Source organism: Labrus bergylta, chromosome 2 (genome assembly GCF_963930695.1).
Source record: "Labrus bergylta chromosome 2, fLabBer1.1, whole genome shotgun sequence".
Classification (NCBI taxonomy): domain Eukaryota; kingdom Metazoa; phylum Chordata; class Actinopteri; order Labriformes; family Labridae; genus Labrus; species Labrus bergylta.
In genome coordinates, this window is record NC_089196.1 from 10,311,708 (window position 1) to 10,327,416 (window position 15,709).

At 39.2% G+C, this 15,709-nt stretch overlaps 1 protein-coding gene across 10 annotated transcripts in view; it reads right to left on the minus strand.

Annotated features, from left to right (window-relative positions):
• Positions 1-8,949: 8,949 nt before the first annotated feature.
• The window catches only part of pbx3b (pre-B-cell leukemia homeobox 3b), a 59,705-nt gene continuing 52,945 nt past the window's right edge, over positions 8,950-15,709 (minus strand). For 4 of the 10 annotated variants that reach the window (XM_020633000.3, XM_020632998.3, XM_020633001.3 and 1 more), the window contains 5 exons: positions 14,758-14,920; positions 14,090-14,167; positions 13,584-13,696; positions 12,176-12,265; positions 8,950-10,605 (listed from right to left, as the gene is read on the minus strand). In XM_020633000.3, the coding sequence (XP_020488656.1) occupies positions 10,513-10,605; positions 12,176-12,265; positions 13,584-13,696; positions 14,090-14,167; positions 14,758-14,920 (537 nt within the window). In that variant the 3' untranslated portion in view covers positions 8,950-10,512. The remainder of the gene's footprint in view (positions 10,606-12,175; positions 12,266-13,583; positions 13,697-14,089; positions 14,168-14,757; positions 14,921-15,709) is intronic. The other 6 variants (XM_020633002.3, XM_020633005.3, XM_020633003.3 and 3 more) reach the window with 2 other exon arrangements.

Consider the following 15,709-nt stretch of genomic DNA (forward strand, 5'->3'; position numbering starts at 1 on the left):
GACTTCATTCTGAGGAGGAAAAAAAAAATCTGTACACTCTTTAGAAAGCATACACTTCATTATATCCAATCTGAAAAAATGATATATTGTATTTTTGAGCTCATAATCAGCAGTATACAAATACAATTTAAGTAAGACTGAGGGGTTTAAATTCGCTAAAATCATAATCCTGATTTCATAAAGCTTAGATTCTAATTTGGTATAAAAGACGTTATCATGAATCAAACAAACTGGTTCAATGAAATGTGTATGGCATTTGAAAACACTGAACTCTGAATGTTGACAGTTTGATTTTTGCTTTTATCTGAAAACACAATTGAATTTACAGATCCTCCCAATGATTTGGTGAAACGACAGCGTTAACATGTCTTTAAAAGCTGGCTCTGCTATTTTTATTAGATCAAGGAGCTACAGCCGCAAAAGAGAGGGAGAGGGGGGGGAGGGGAAGCGGAAATCACAATTATAGCGCTCAACTGACCCACCTGCCATTAGCAAGATGAATTAGCTGGGTCCATGCTAGTGACAACAGCAACAGAGGGAAAATGATCCTGGTGCCTCACAGACCTGGGCTCCCAGACACCACCAGGAAGCAGACAGGGGCCACACGGACCCCAGAGACCCTGAGAGAGAGAGGGGTGGGGGGGGGGGGGGTAAACAAGATAAACACATTTACTGAGGCTGGGCTTGTGTGGAAGAGTGATCAGGGTTTACTTCTCGTGCAATAAAATAAATTATGCAGCACAGTGGTGCAGATTGAAGCACAGATCAACATAGCAACCACTCCGGTTAAAATGCTTTCTGAGGTGATTCTTTAACAACTGTGAGGCTTATTGCAGAGGAATGTGAAAGGTCTCAAGAGGTTTTTTTATGAATGTATAAATGTACACAGGGATTGTTGCGTGTCACTTCCTGGTTTGCTATAAAGCTTACAATTATTCTCTCTCAGGTTGAATTAGGGAAAAGCCAAAGTCAAAAGAATTATGTTTATTCATTTACTACTGCAAATGAAGATGAACCTGAAGATAAAATGTGTACAAATCAAATGTACAGTTCATAAACAAATACATGTATAGGAAATTATTATTCTACTCTAAGTAAGTAATAGTTCACAGGAGGTTTTGGGCCAGTTCCCACATGAAATCCCTTGTCTCGTTGTAAACACTGGAAACTACACATCCCATGATGCAGCTGATGCATATCTTGCATTCCGCTTTTTGATTGCAGACGTCTTTTGAAATCCAATCAAAAAGTTATTTAAAGTAACAGTGTCAAAATCCCAGGAGAAAAAACCGAGATGATTTAATCAGAGTTACTTTATCAGACTTCTGCCAGCCTGTGTTTCCTTTAATGTGTTTACAGTCAGTTGTCTCTGTAAGCCTTCCCACCACGCCTTCACTCGAAGGTGATAAAAATAGCAGAATAAAATAGCAGCAGAATCAGGAGAATCATTGGAAGTATGAGGAAATTGAATCCAGATTTTTACTGTTAATAACACCACTGATGCCCAGCAAAGAAAGAAACAGGCAGGATTTATTACATGTCTACTGCTTTAACATGAACAGTTTGCCCCAAATGAAATAACTTTGTAAAAAAAAAAAAAACATACTTTTTTTTTTATTTTTTTAAGGTATGATCTTGAATGTTTACCAGCTTTTTATTTTGCCACACAGTATTTAAAACTACTTTTCATGCCTGTTACTTCTCTGACGTGTGTGAGAGATTGTTCTGAAGGCCAGATGTGCACTAACAGTGAGGTGGCGGATTATGCCCAAGGGGTTGTTTTTTTGCACATCACTGCATTAACAGTGACAAGAAGTCTAAAAGTCGTGATCGTAAATCTGTGGTAATGAAACAATAAACGCAAGCTTCATTTTAACACGTTTCCTCTTTGTGATCTCAAGTGGTCAATATCTTTATGCTTGTCAGCTTTGATGGCCAGGGGTGCCGGGATGACTGATGGCATGTTAAATATGACATCATGCCAGTGGGCAGCTTTTTTTGAGCGCTGCACCAGTGAGGTCACTGGTCTCCTAATGACTTCCTCGGGGTCCGGAGCCGGCCTGTTTTCTGTGCAGGCTGGAGTCTCTGCATCCTCCCAGTGCATGGCTGTCAACACTTAGCAACAGCCTCCCCCCTCTTTATGTGCTTAATCAATACCGCTATAATCAATAGAATACAAAATAGAAGTTAATATCTTTGAAGTAATACATTTTTCTCTTTAGATTCCAGAGTTTTTAGCACATAATCATAAATGAAATTTACCCTAACTATACATGGATGATACATCCCTTGGATTCTGGGAGATATAATTGAAGCTGCTTTTATGAGAAAACTGGGTGATGTTTTGGAGCCAAAAAAAAACTATGTCCTCGGTACAAGCGCCTCACATCTGTATTTGTTCTGCTCTGAATCATAGGTGGCCCAAAGCTGTCTTGATAAATAGCTACTCCAGGCAAGTATGGTGTATGCTCCCTGACACTATAGGTCACATAACCTTGTTGTCGGGACTAAGACTAATGCAATGTGAAGTGTCAAGTTATTATACTGAAACTAGACTGTGGAGCGGAACCTGAGCCACTGCCGTGATAGCAAGTAGGTGAAACAAGGCAAGGTGAATGTAAAAAGGTCATAAAAGAAGGAGATACCGAGCAAATGAGAGGGCGAGGGAGGGGAAATATGCGACACTAAGTGGGTCTTGTTGGTAGTGAAAAGGGGCACTGAGGTTCTTCTCCGTGGTCGTCGTAAATCATAATTGGTTGCTCAGAGCCGGAGCGATGCAACACAACACAATGCTGACGTGGTGTAGTCGCACATGATGCCAGAGAAGGGAATGTGTTTGTTTATTTCAGGAGAACTAAATAATGCAGTAATAATCCTCCTCGCCGTGTCTCCTGAGCAAATGCCTCAGCACCTGTCAAGAATGTGCAGTATGTTGTCTATTGAGAGAGCAGCAAGAAGAAAACATGTTATTATTACAAAGCCGAGTAAACTAAAGTAATTGTCTGCAGATGGCAAAAACAAGCCACAGCTGTTAATACAGTGTGAAACATAAGATATGAAATATAAATGCAGCAGCGAGGGACTGAGAACAAACTGCATCAGACCAAAAGCTAATGACTTCCCATTACACCGTGTAGCCTATAGCCACGCTGCAGCAGACAGTGCATGGAGGAGGGAGGATGGGCTGCAAAAATTATTTCAAGTGATACAAGATTACAAGAATCGAAGCAGCTGGGTGCTAAATTTGAGGTCTTGATGTTTACTGTTATAAACTACACTAACATGCAGTACATCAGCTTCATCATGTTTTTTTTTTAAACCATGTTGTATTCTCTGAGTTATCATAATGAACATGAGAGTGAATTTTGTTGATACAACTCTTATCTCTGCCTTCTTAAAGGAGAAATATGTAAGATATCTACTGAATGAAATCATTAAATGACCTTACTATATGATCACACTTTCACGAAACAAGTTAAGTTGAAGTGCTGTCCTGTCTGACAACAACGCAGCAGCCAGTGTATCCTCCTTATTAGTTTCGATTTTGGTCCAGAATTGTTTGTTTTATAGTTTTGAACAGAGAAAAGTAGGCTGTTATAAGGTACCCCAACACGGCCATTTTGGACACCCCTTGGTTTGCCAGATATGTGACCAGTTATCACGGCAAACTTACAGGTTTTACAGCGATGGAAACGGGCAAGAGAACTGGTTCAGATAGAACTGATTCTCCCCGACCTTAAAAAATGTTTCTAATAAGCTAAGAAATGTGGTTAAAGGATAAATATTGGAGATGATTTTTAAAAATGAAGAGAGGTTAGAAAGCAGGTTTCAAGACCTATGCAGAGCTGGCTAAACACTGAAGCTTCAGTATCTGCGTCATGGCAACCTGCACCCACATGGAATCTAGGGAGGAGGGGGCGGGGGGGAGACAACTCTCTGATGTTTTGAACTTGGACTGCAGTACCCATTTTAAACACTACGTGTCAGAGTTATACATTTCTCCTTTAAGTATAAAATCCACGCTCTTAATGCCAAACTACGCTGGCAATAGTTAGAATGCCTCAACACCTGACACATGCAACACACAAAAAAACAGTGAGCACATGCCGGACAGAACAAACGTTGTTTAGTCCCTGTGCATATTGAAATAGGCATTTAAATGAAAAAATAGCTGCTCAACCTGTCTGAAAGATATAAAGTTATTGAAGCAGTAAACACTGATGAGGGTTTTCATCCAGGTATATCTCTGACTGTAGACTTTCTTTAACTACTCTGAACACTCACAGAAGCTTCTGATAATCTTTCTAAGCATGTTGTCGTACTTCGAATCCTCCCACCTCCAGCGCAAGAAAATGTAGCAAATGATATTTAACAAGCCACTTTATGTTTAGTAAGAGAGAATAGAAAACATCAGAGGAATCTATTCACAAACATGTTGTCACTTTAGGGGGACCTGTCACTTTCTACCTTTTCTAAAGCCTGTAAATGAATTTCGACTCTTGTCTGGGATACTTATTCAATGACCCACTTGCCTAATCTTGGATAACAAATTGGTTCAGCCGCTTTATCTTTTTTCCAGAAGTTGACAACAGGATCATTTGTTTTTGGCTGTCGGGACATATATCCTGGAAAAGACAGGGAGACAGACGAGACACAGCAGGGGAGAGAGAAGAAGAAGAGAGGAGGCAGAATCCTGGATGGCTTTAGAAACCCAGGAGATTTCATTTACATGTTATACTTAAGATCTGTAAGTCACTTGGAGAGTAACATGTTTTTAATACAGGCCAGTAGTTTGAGTATCTTCTCCTAATAACAAACTGAAACTGAATCAGTCCATATAGGAAATATTGTAATCAAAAGCAGATGCAGCATTCTACAGATCAAATGAATTTTGAAGCTGTCACCACTATACGTTTTATATCACGGCACCTGAACCTTTAGGGCTTAAAACTCTGCTGCATACTAGAAGTAACATCTGATCTGCTTTAGTTGTCTCACTTGCATTGTTTGAATTGGCTCTGTTATGAAGTCTGCATGAGGAAGGCCCACATCATGAATAAATGCCCTAATTCATTTAGTAAAGTGAGATATAGATATTGATTTGTGTGCAGGTTTTTTATGAGTGAAAGAGAAGAATACAAATCTAAAGACATTTACCTGTGCTTTTGGCTCTTCTCTTTTTGTTTTCAGATTTGGTGTCAGTGTATTTGAGCAGCACAAAGGCAGCCCTTGCTTGCTGACACGCGTCTGCTAAGAGGTAAGGCAAAACATCTGTCTCCTGTCACAAGCCTTCACATGCCTGCTTCAGCACCATCGGTTCAGAGATGAGGCTGCATGGTGATCCTAAAGCAATCTACCTGAGCCAAAATGGGGGGGAAATGAAATTGAAAATGAACTTGTAAAGATGTTAGGAGAGCTAGGATCAAATGTTAATTAACTCCACTGTTTTAAGCTCAAAGGCCACTCAGGACTCATCTCTTAATAGAAGTGAGAGCTGCTGCAGAGATCAGTGCAGAAAGTCTCGGCTCCATTATACTCCTGCTCACTAAATCAAACTACTGTACTCTACTCTCGGGCTCAGGTCTGTGGCTTTATGAGCGTCTCATGCAGAGAGCTCTCACAAAGCAAAATCATAATCTGTACAGGACCAGACAGACGAAACAAAAGTTAATGCACCAGATCTGTTAAAATTTATGTTATATCTGTGAAAAGCCTTGACGAAGCTTATTACTGTAACATGTTTTACCTTCAGTTAGTTAGAAAAGCACATGATTGCAGATCAACATCATTTTCAAAGTATTTTTTTTTAACATCTAACCCTAAATCAGACACACTAAGATGAGAAACATTAAATCTTTGTGTTACTCATTTTACTGATTGTAGAAACTTAAAGGGACAGATCCACTCTGAGTGATTTATTTCACCTGTTTCCACTCGTTTCTTACTGCAGGATTACACCCATCATAAACCTTTTTTTATAAATGTATAATACATTCATAAACAGTAGTAAGCATTTAATAGTTTTATAATTATAAAACAAGCTAAAAAGTTTGTTTTTATTCAAAATCTTGTATTCTGTTTGTGCAGACATTACAGAGTGATGTGTCAAATACAGGTTCACCAGAGTGTTGCACAGAAGATGAGGTAAAATCAGACCTCCAAGCACATATCAAACTAACCCTCCCAGCTTCCCATGGTGGTTGTGGCAAACATGCTATATAGTTGTTATCAGTGTAAGCTGTTGTTTATAAATGTATTTTTCAAAATAAAACTCCTCCTCAATTATAGACAAGTGCTGGTGTATAGACAAATAACTAATTATTGTATCGTCAAACAAGGTTGCAAAAATAAACAGTTTCTCTCTCTCTATATATATATATATACTCAGCATTTTAGTATGTAAGAAAGCATTTTTTTAAACTTTAAAAGTGTGATAATGAATGCTAAATGGGGGTATTTAGATCAAAGGTAAGTAATATTTTAACACCTATTATCTACATCTACACTAAAGACCCATGTTGATCATGAAAGCATTATTGCACCATGTCTTGTCTCCAGACACATGCCACAAGCTTGTGTCTGAATGCTGATGTATTGAACCGAAACTCAAATTGATCCTATAGAACTAACTGAAACGTAAATAATGTTGCAACACTTCATCTTTGATTTTTTAAATGTTGTTATTATATACGTGTCTCAGTGGCTGTGGGCCTCTACATTTCTTCTTCGCATGGAATTGGTTTGATTTGTTTTTGGCATCTCAAGTACAGTTTGTGTTTTAGAGTCAGTAGAGTGATACTGGTCAGGATAGCTGTTTGCTACAGGCAAATACATCAAATCTTGAAGTGCAGATTTCATAATAGCCTGTTATCTGAAATATCTCCAAAATCACTTCTATGAACTCAAATCTATAAGGAACAAATTTGTCCTTGTGTAGTCCAAATCTTGAAACTGAGATTGAGGCTTGAACATTTTGCATGTCTTTGACTCCATTAATACTTTTGTTTTAAATGTTTATTTTTAGGCTTTTTATGCCTTATTTTAGGACAGTGGATAGTCATAAATCAAAGAGAGAGAGAGAGAGAGAGCAAGGAATAACATGCAGGGAAGTAGCCACAGGTCAGATTCGAACCTGGGCCGCCCACTTTGACGGCTTGAGTCTCTGTACGTGGGGTGCACGCACTAACCACTAGGCTACTATACCACTATATACTTATTTATTTAATTTGTTTGGGATTCACCTTTATGAGGCTTTTAAAAAGCAACAGTCAGTGAAACCATAACTGAAGAACAAAGTAGCTGCAGACACTGCTGATGATTTCAGGGGTTCATGCGTACATTATTGTAAACAGAGTCATATATAAGAATAAGAAACAGATACATACATGCGTATGATTTTCAGTTTAAACCTCCTTACCATTTAATTTAGCAGCTGTGTGATACTATTACAGCTTTATCCATTTTAATACAAACAATCTCTGTATTAAAATCCAGTAAAACTTAGTTCTGTGACCAACATGAGCTATAAATCAAACCGGGAAAAACAATTAGATTTTCTATTTAATTCAATATGAACTCTACCTTAATAATATAAATGATATCTCTCTCTAATTTAATTGGCACTAGCTGTGCACATATTGCTAATATAACACTGGATTTCCATATTTAATGATGCATGCTTTTCATGGTGAATTTTACTTAGAAAATGTCGTCCTTAATGAACCCTAGAAAAATCTGTAATAGGCGTAATCTCAGGAAATGTAACTTCTTTATTGAAGAGGTTCTCAGGCCAATTCTGCTGAGTGCAGTGCTTAAAAGCCAATAGTTGAAGTCTTGAGGAGGTAAATGTATCTATTTGTAAAGGTAGAGTGAGCAAGTGGATTTTAATCCAAATGGTAGAGGAGTGCAGTGCAGGGCTACTTTAAGTCCTGTTAGAGGAAAAAAGTATGCACATCCACATGCACAGTGCATCTTTATTCCAAAAGAATGGGCTTTAAAGCTTGTGCAGGTTCACTTTGTGTGAATTAAAAAAATATTTAAAATAGTTTAAAATAACCCTTAATTCTATTATAATTAATCATAACAACACACAGTAGTAAAAGGCTATGATACACTATTTTTTGTACTTAAAAATTCTGTGGAAAAAAATGTGCTATTCCATGCATGTGGGAGTATTTGGCACGAGTGTGTAATATCAGGATAAAGATATGATTAGCAGAGAAAGGTGTTCAATGAAGTTCTGCACTGGTTGAGTGGACAAATCTTCTCTCCGGAGACACCGTCTGTGCTTTGTGCTTGAATTCAACTTGTGCTCTGATGTTACATCTCTTTTCTGTTCTATTGTTATTCTATCTTCTATTCTCATTGTTGAAATCAAAACAATTAGCCCTCCAGATATGCAAACACACCACGAGTGGGGATACTATTCTCTATTGTTGCCTTCTGCTGATATTGTGTGTGTGTTAGTGTGTGTGTTGTGCGTGAGACACAACAGTGGACGTGAGCACAGGAGGAAGACAGAAATGAAGAACTCTGCAGAGAAAATGAGGATAAATGGATGTCAATCTCTGTGTGGAATTGGTAACCAATGATCCATTAAGGCAGCCTTTCCACAACAGACAGACCAAATAGCCTGAATTAGAAGTGCCTGACATTTCAGTTAATTGCACTAACCATGTCAGCATGGCAGTAGCTGCAAACCAGGTTAAGTCTTTACCTTCAGCAGTGTGAAACAGGAGCTTCGATGTGCAGAGATGAGTGCATGTAGGTGAACACGTATTTGAAATATAAGGGTGAATTTGTGCGTTATGAAGTTAGAAAAACTATGAAAACACAACATTTAAAATCACACGATGCAGACGTTTTGGTAAGAAGCAAACGTAAACACTTACAGTAGTGTGGAGAAAAAAAACAGAAAAAAACATCAATGAATAGAGGCGCAACCTGCTGTCATGAAAGCAAAAGGTTTATTCATGTTTGAAATCACACAACTACCACAAGGAAGACTTTTCAGTCCAGGGCGTAGTCTGGTTAGAAAGAAACACTAAACATCTTTAATACATTAGAATCACTGCCACAAATCATTTGTCATGACTTTTCCGTTTCAGAATCACATACAATAGAAAAAAGAGAAAAGAAGTTTTGCACCCTGTTGAACAGAGCTCAGAATGTACAGTTCTGAATACTGAAACCTCTATGCATTACACTTTTTATACTCAGTTTTTCTTTTCTTTTTTTGCATGATTTAGTAACAAGATGAGCAACATTCAAAATGTTTTTTTTCTTCTTCTTCTTCAGTATTTACAACAGTTTTACTGTTTGGTGTTAATTTATCAACAATGTTCATCGCAACCCCTCGTAAAAGCCACAAACCAACAACTTCCTCCCTCCCCTCCCCCTCCCTCTCCCCGTCCATTTCTCATGGTATTAATATTGTTATCATTTTCATTGTTTAATTTTTGTCATTTTTACGTCGCTGTGCGGCCACAGCATTTTATTAAAAGATTAAAATATACATTAGATTACATAGAGAATGAAGAGTTTACAGTGTTACGAGATGGAATCCAATGAACTTCATCAAAACAGGAAATTAGAGCAAAACAAAGTGTGGTGGTGATGCTGTTTAGAGGTAGTAAGTGAGCACTCTAAGCTACAGAAATGTTGGAAATAATGGGTGTATGAATTTGAATGAGGTAATAAAGCTGTGTATTGATTGGTTGGATGTATAATTACTCTTAAGCTATATTATGTACAACTTTTCCTGTGTAACGGGGGCCGGCTCCTGCGTGCGGTCGCTGACGGGATGATCTACTGTTCGGGGGGGGGGGGATTTGTTTGATAAGCAAGTACAAATAAAAAAAAATGTTTACATATGTACATTCTAAACATCAAATTATAAAATATGGAATGGTGTCATGTTAAAGTCAAGCAATCAATTACACTCCTTTATGTTCCAGACTTTGAATAGTGATTTCCTTCGACTAATGTATACAGCTGTAAGGCAAAAATAAATCTTGAAAGGAACTACAAAGCTGCCATGGAGCTGTCAGCGGTAGCATTGTTGAGTTGCTGGACAAGATTGCGAGCACATTACAGTCAAAGAAACAGCTGCTTGAATCTATGTATTGTATGATCTGAATGAGAACGCAATTATGAGAGTGGAAAGCGGTAATTAAACCAGAAATCACACAAATTAAAACGTCTTAAAAAGTGTTGAATAGATTGTAAAGTAGTATATAAAGTACACATCCTCAAAATGTACTGATCTGTTTGCACGTGTGTGTGCTTACCCCTACAACACACAAATAAGAGCATGATGATTCATGACGACAGAAAGAAACCACTGAACAATCAGGAAACACTTAATAATGGATGATGTCCAATTGCGTGGAATCTGCTTGACATTGGATGGAACAGGGAAACAAATCTGTCGTGAAAAGTCTTTTTTTTTTTTGTTTTCTTGTTCAAAGAGTCCATTTGCCCATCTGGAGGCGCAGATGCATTAATAGCAGATCAATTCGAGGTATCCGAGTGCACACTTCCTGGTCCTTCTGTTGGAGATATTACAGAAGACGGAGTTGTTGCATCTTGCCACCCTCCATTAGCCTGGGACACAAATAGGAAAAAGGGTTGAGATTACAATCTTGTACTCTGCAATATGATCTTGCTCCATTTTCACTCCCAAAATGTAACACAACTCTCCAAAGATGGAAACAAGACATAGACGCTGGTTGAGTCAGCTGCCATTAAAATGTTTCTCACACACACTGATGCTGTGTGATGAGTCCTTTGCATTACAGTAGCATCAGCAAAGACACTCTCAGGAAACAAATTTGTCTTGTGTCCCGACCAATGGGAGCTCTCCCTGAAATCAGCGTCTAAGCAGATTTCTGCAGCGGCCGACAGCTTGTCGCTACATATTCTGCTGTCAGTCAGGGAGAGGGAGGGCTCGGGCCGGGTGAGGTGGAGAGAGCTGAGTGGAAGTGACAGGGCAGGGCCTCTCCCAGAGAGCCAGTCTTAGCCAGCCTGACTTTGCTTCGCTCCAGGCGTGACCTAGCCTTTACTGGATCTTTCTACGTCACCGCCAACAAAGCTAAAGGTTAGGCTATGCTAATACATCTATAAAGCACATTCAGGGTTCTTGCAACGAAACACGAGCATTGGAATGAAGCAAAATGTGTTGGTACTGTCTTCCTCTTGTGTTCTGTTTCCCTCTCTTCATGTGTCGAGGCTGTTCAGTGCCGTCAGTTGCTGTTTTAGTGAGGATCATACTGAGCCGTGCTGAGCCACTGGGCACAGGTCTACACTGCGCATGGAAGTGAGAAACCTTGTGAGAAAGTGAAAAACACTTGATCCTGGTAGGAGCTGACATGTCTAAAGAGCTTATAGCAACACGGCTTCAGCAAAGCCAAAATGACACCAAAAGCAGTGAACGCTGGCATCAGCCCCCACCATTTGTTTACATAGAATGTGTTAATTTTCTCTGCAGAAAATCACTTTCTTGATTTCCAGTAACACTGCTGTGAATCTAACGCCTTATTTTTTTTATGCTAAAGCTTTAAATAATATTCGACTGTGAAGATGCGTGTATTATACCCAACAGGCATGACAATATGAAGAGAGCAAACACTGAGCTTCTGATACAGTGGAAGCTGTCTGATATTATTCCCCTCCCCTCGCTCCTCATCCTCTCTCATCAACCAAATTAATCTTTACCCTGATAGCTGCAGATTATGTGCTGCTTTACAAAAAGGCGCCATATCAAACCTCATCAAGGAAGATGGAATTCATGTCTGGAAAGAGCTGCAGGCGATCACATGTTCATATTTTATCATGGAGATAAGGCTATGGAAAATTCTGTGAAGCATTTCTAAACAGCTAAATGCAATAGATACCAAGCAGAGAGAAAAATCTGCTTTTTTCCCATCTTAAAGTTTGAGTCAAACCAAGTATTAAAATATGTTTATTTCAGTAAAGCTGGACATTGTTTTCACCTGACGTGTTAAAGATTAACACTTAAATTCATACTAAGTTATCTTTTCTCATTTGGCACGTGTGTGTGTAATGTTAAATAAAGCACTGCTTCTCATCACAGAAAAAACCAAGGAGCAGAATAACTTAATAACAGCCTTTGCCTCAACCTTTTCTAGACTGTAATGAATAAACATCTACTTACATTTAAGCCATGTGGACTGTACATGGTGTTTCCCCTCAGAGCATCATTGTATCCTGCCGTCTGACTGATAACATGGCGCAGGGTATCCACCTGAGGGGACAGACAAGGTGGACAAGGCGGTCAACTTGTTGTCTCCGAGGCCGGTCGACACTTAACTAACTGTGCAACATGCTCAGTGAAGCAACAGATACTGACTAGTGTGAAATCACAAAGGGAGTCCTGCAGCAAATGCACTAACACAGCTAACATACAGCTCCTAAAAAAAAATTATCAGACCACTTCAAAGGTTCCTTCAATCTCCGTCTTTATACATGTGGAAGCTAATATACTCAAGTGTTTGTTGAATTTCAACTTGCTCTACTTACGGAGGTACTGTTTATGTGATAACCTGATGATACATTGAGTAAAACTAAGCGTGGCCTTATATCACCAGACAGTATTGTGAAAGACTGGTGGAGAAAATGCCAAGAAGCATGGAAGCTGTATTTGAAAATCAAAGTTATTCCACCAAATATTGAATTCTAAACTATTCCTAATTTAAAACATTTTGATTCTGTTTGTAGCATCACTTGTCTGCTTTGTTATCTTAATCAGTTGTCATATTCTGAAAATAAAATACCTTCATGACAGTATTTCAGTTAAGAAATGTTTCATACAGTAAAAACAAAACTGTTCCTGTTTACTCAAACACAAACCTATAAAAAGAAGAACTGGAGAGAAACATTCTTGCAGTGGTCACTTAATTTTTTTCTGGTGCTGTATTTTCTAATACAAAGGCATACTGACTTTACTCACATGCTCAAATCCATTATTTATTTAGATTGTGTTTATGCATCAAATACACTTCCTGTTTTAAATTAGCATTATTTTTACATTAAAAATGACTAAGCATGTTTTTTTTTTCCTAAGTGCATGGTAGTGATTATGTGTCAGTTGTGCAGCTGCATTAAACTTACAAAATGGAAGACATCAACAACACACAATAACAAGATGAGACAGGAAGATTGCAATATAAAATACAGAAAAGAAGGGGGGAAAACACGGTACCAAAAACCCAATACCAACCCAAGAGTTCAAGTCAAAGCCAAATGCATTCACTAAATGGTTACTTTGAATGTTTGAGTAGAAACTAGGGGAATTGCTTTGTGGGGTGGGATTATATTTTGGCTGCCAAAATATTCCATCCAAAGCGAAATAGTCGGTAAACACTTGAGTCAATCGGAGGTTTTAGGCGGCCTCGTGATGTTATTTTGAACTGCCCTCGCATGAAGCAGCGTGTCTTTCTTATTGGTCTATTTTTGGATGTGCTTCAGACTGCACTGTGGATGGCTCAGTCAGTACACAGGCAAGACAAGGACAGCTCTCTGCACTGCTAGAGTCAGGGACTGTCCCCGATCGTGGATCCTACCTGTGACTGTACATTGGCTCCGACTTGTGCCCCTTGGTAAGAATCCCCATTCAGACTCTGCATGCTCAAGAACATGTCCCCAGAGTTTGGGAGGTTAAAAGAACCTGAAGAACCTGGAAAGGGAGGATGTAAGTAGCTGAATACATGAGAAAGGCTATAAAAGGGGAAAGCACAGACACACAGAGACACACACACACACCACGCACGCAGAAAAATACACGAAAGAAAGACTCCAATAAAGCAAGCAACTACAGGGGTGAAGGAAGGAAAGGGAAAAAGAACAAGATATGAGGGAGTCAAGAGGATCTATTTTTTTCTTTTTCTAAATGCGATGGACACAAATGAAATGAAAATCACATGACACAGAGGGGACCGGTTCTATATGCGGGTTTGGTCGCTTAAGCTCCCAATTGTTCCACATCACCTACTTCCAATCTAAGGTTTGGCAGGGAGGTATCACATGGTAAATGACAAGGACAATAAGAAGCTTATGAAAAGACCAGTACCAGTAAACATGTTGGTTAAAAGAGTGTTTTTGCTCTCGGCAGAATCCAGCTGAAACTCTTCATCTTTCATCTGGAATCCTGGGTGCAAGAAAAAGGGACCACTTCATAAGCTTACCACACTCCGACGCAGGTCAACCAAGTCCACACCCAGCATCACATTACTCAGAAAAAAGTGGACTAAACACGCCTTTTAAGGCTTCTTATCTCTATATGATTCTTATTCAATATAAACTGCACAAATGCCATCTTGATATTCTACTATTACTGTAGGTAAAATGCTCCCAGCCATTATGTTTCAGTTTATTTTGCAGAAAAACAACACTACTGTTCAGGGGGACTACATACCATTAGATTACAAATGACATATAGTTGACAGAAAGTCGAGGGGAAAACAAATCCCAAGGCATCTTTCTGATTTTTTTTTTATTTTGCCAAAAATACATATGTTCTCGGTTCACAAGTCAGGAACGCTCTCTTTATGCATGAGTTTGCTCGGCATCAACTGTCTTATAGACAGGAGACACTGTGATCCCCGAGCTGGGAGCAGAGCCTGTCACTCTTCTCTGTGTGAATGGTGCATGAGAGAGTGAGGCTGGTAGGCAGCAGGTTAACAGCTGAGGTAGAGGGCAGATCTTTTTTTTTTTTTCTCTGTATGCAGAAAGGCCTACCGGAGTTGGGTGTGGTAGGGGAGTTGGCCTGGCTCTGCACTGCAGCGGCTGCAGCGTGTGCCGCGTTTACGGCGGTCTTGGCGGCATACAGGTTGGCTTCTTCCTGAAACTTGCCGATATTTTTCTTGTACCGGATCCTTTTGTTGCCAAACCAGTTGGATACCTGTGTGCGAGAGCAGAGGGAGGAGGAGCAGAGGAGTCAGACGTCAAGCAGCCACAGCAGCGTGCACTCAGCAGTGTGATTGTTTCAAGATGTCATGTTTGGGTCCATCAAGTACCCAATTCCCAGCCCCTGCAGTAATGTCCGCCGGGTACACAAGCTAATTAAGCTGTAATCAGGAGCCACTTGTGTCTTCTCATGGATGGGAGCATGACATGCTCTCAGATGTGTCTCCTGACAAAACTAAAACACAAGGGGCTCCTACAGCACACACACTAAAGTCAATGTAATATATACAGAAGATCTCTCATATCAGGGCTGATTGTTAAAGATGCAAATCCCTCAGTGAAATATGCCAACGTTCATATTTTACACCCTGAGGAATTCTCACTGATTCCAGATCAGTGAGTCTGTGTGATTGACACTTTATGTAAATGTTGAATTATGAAATATTATTTTGAAAAAAAACAGCGTTTGAACAGCTGTTGAATTTTAAAATAACTCTAAAAAGTGTTTATATCTTACACAGATGAAAGCAGGCAGATCACCGTATAGTCAAAACAGTCATTATTTTGTCTGGCTTTGGCAGCTGTATATGAGTGCTTTACTGATACAGCTGTGAGACATTTGAATGTGTGTGAAAGCATGTTTAATAATTGACGGAGCAAATTGTGTTTATTCAACGTCTTAGAAGTGTACAGACCTGCAGACATCAGAAGTAGTAAACACAGGTGATTGGTGTGTTCGGTGTTAATTGATTTGTGAAATAAGGAGAATGATTTAAATATGGAA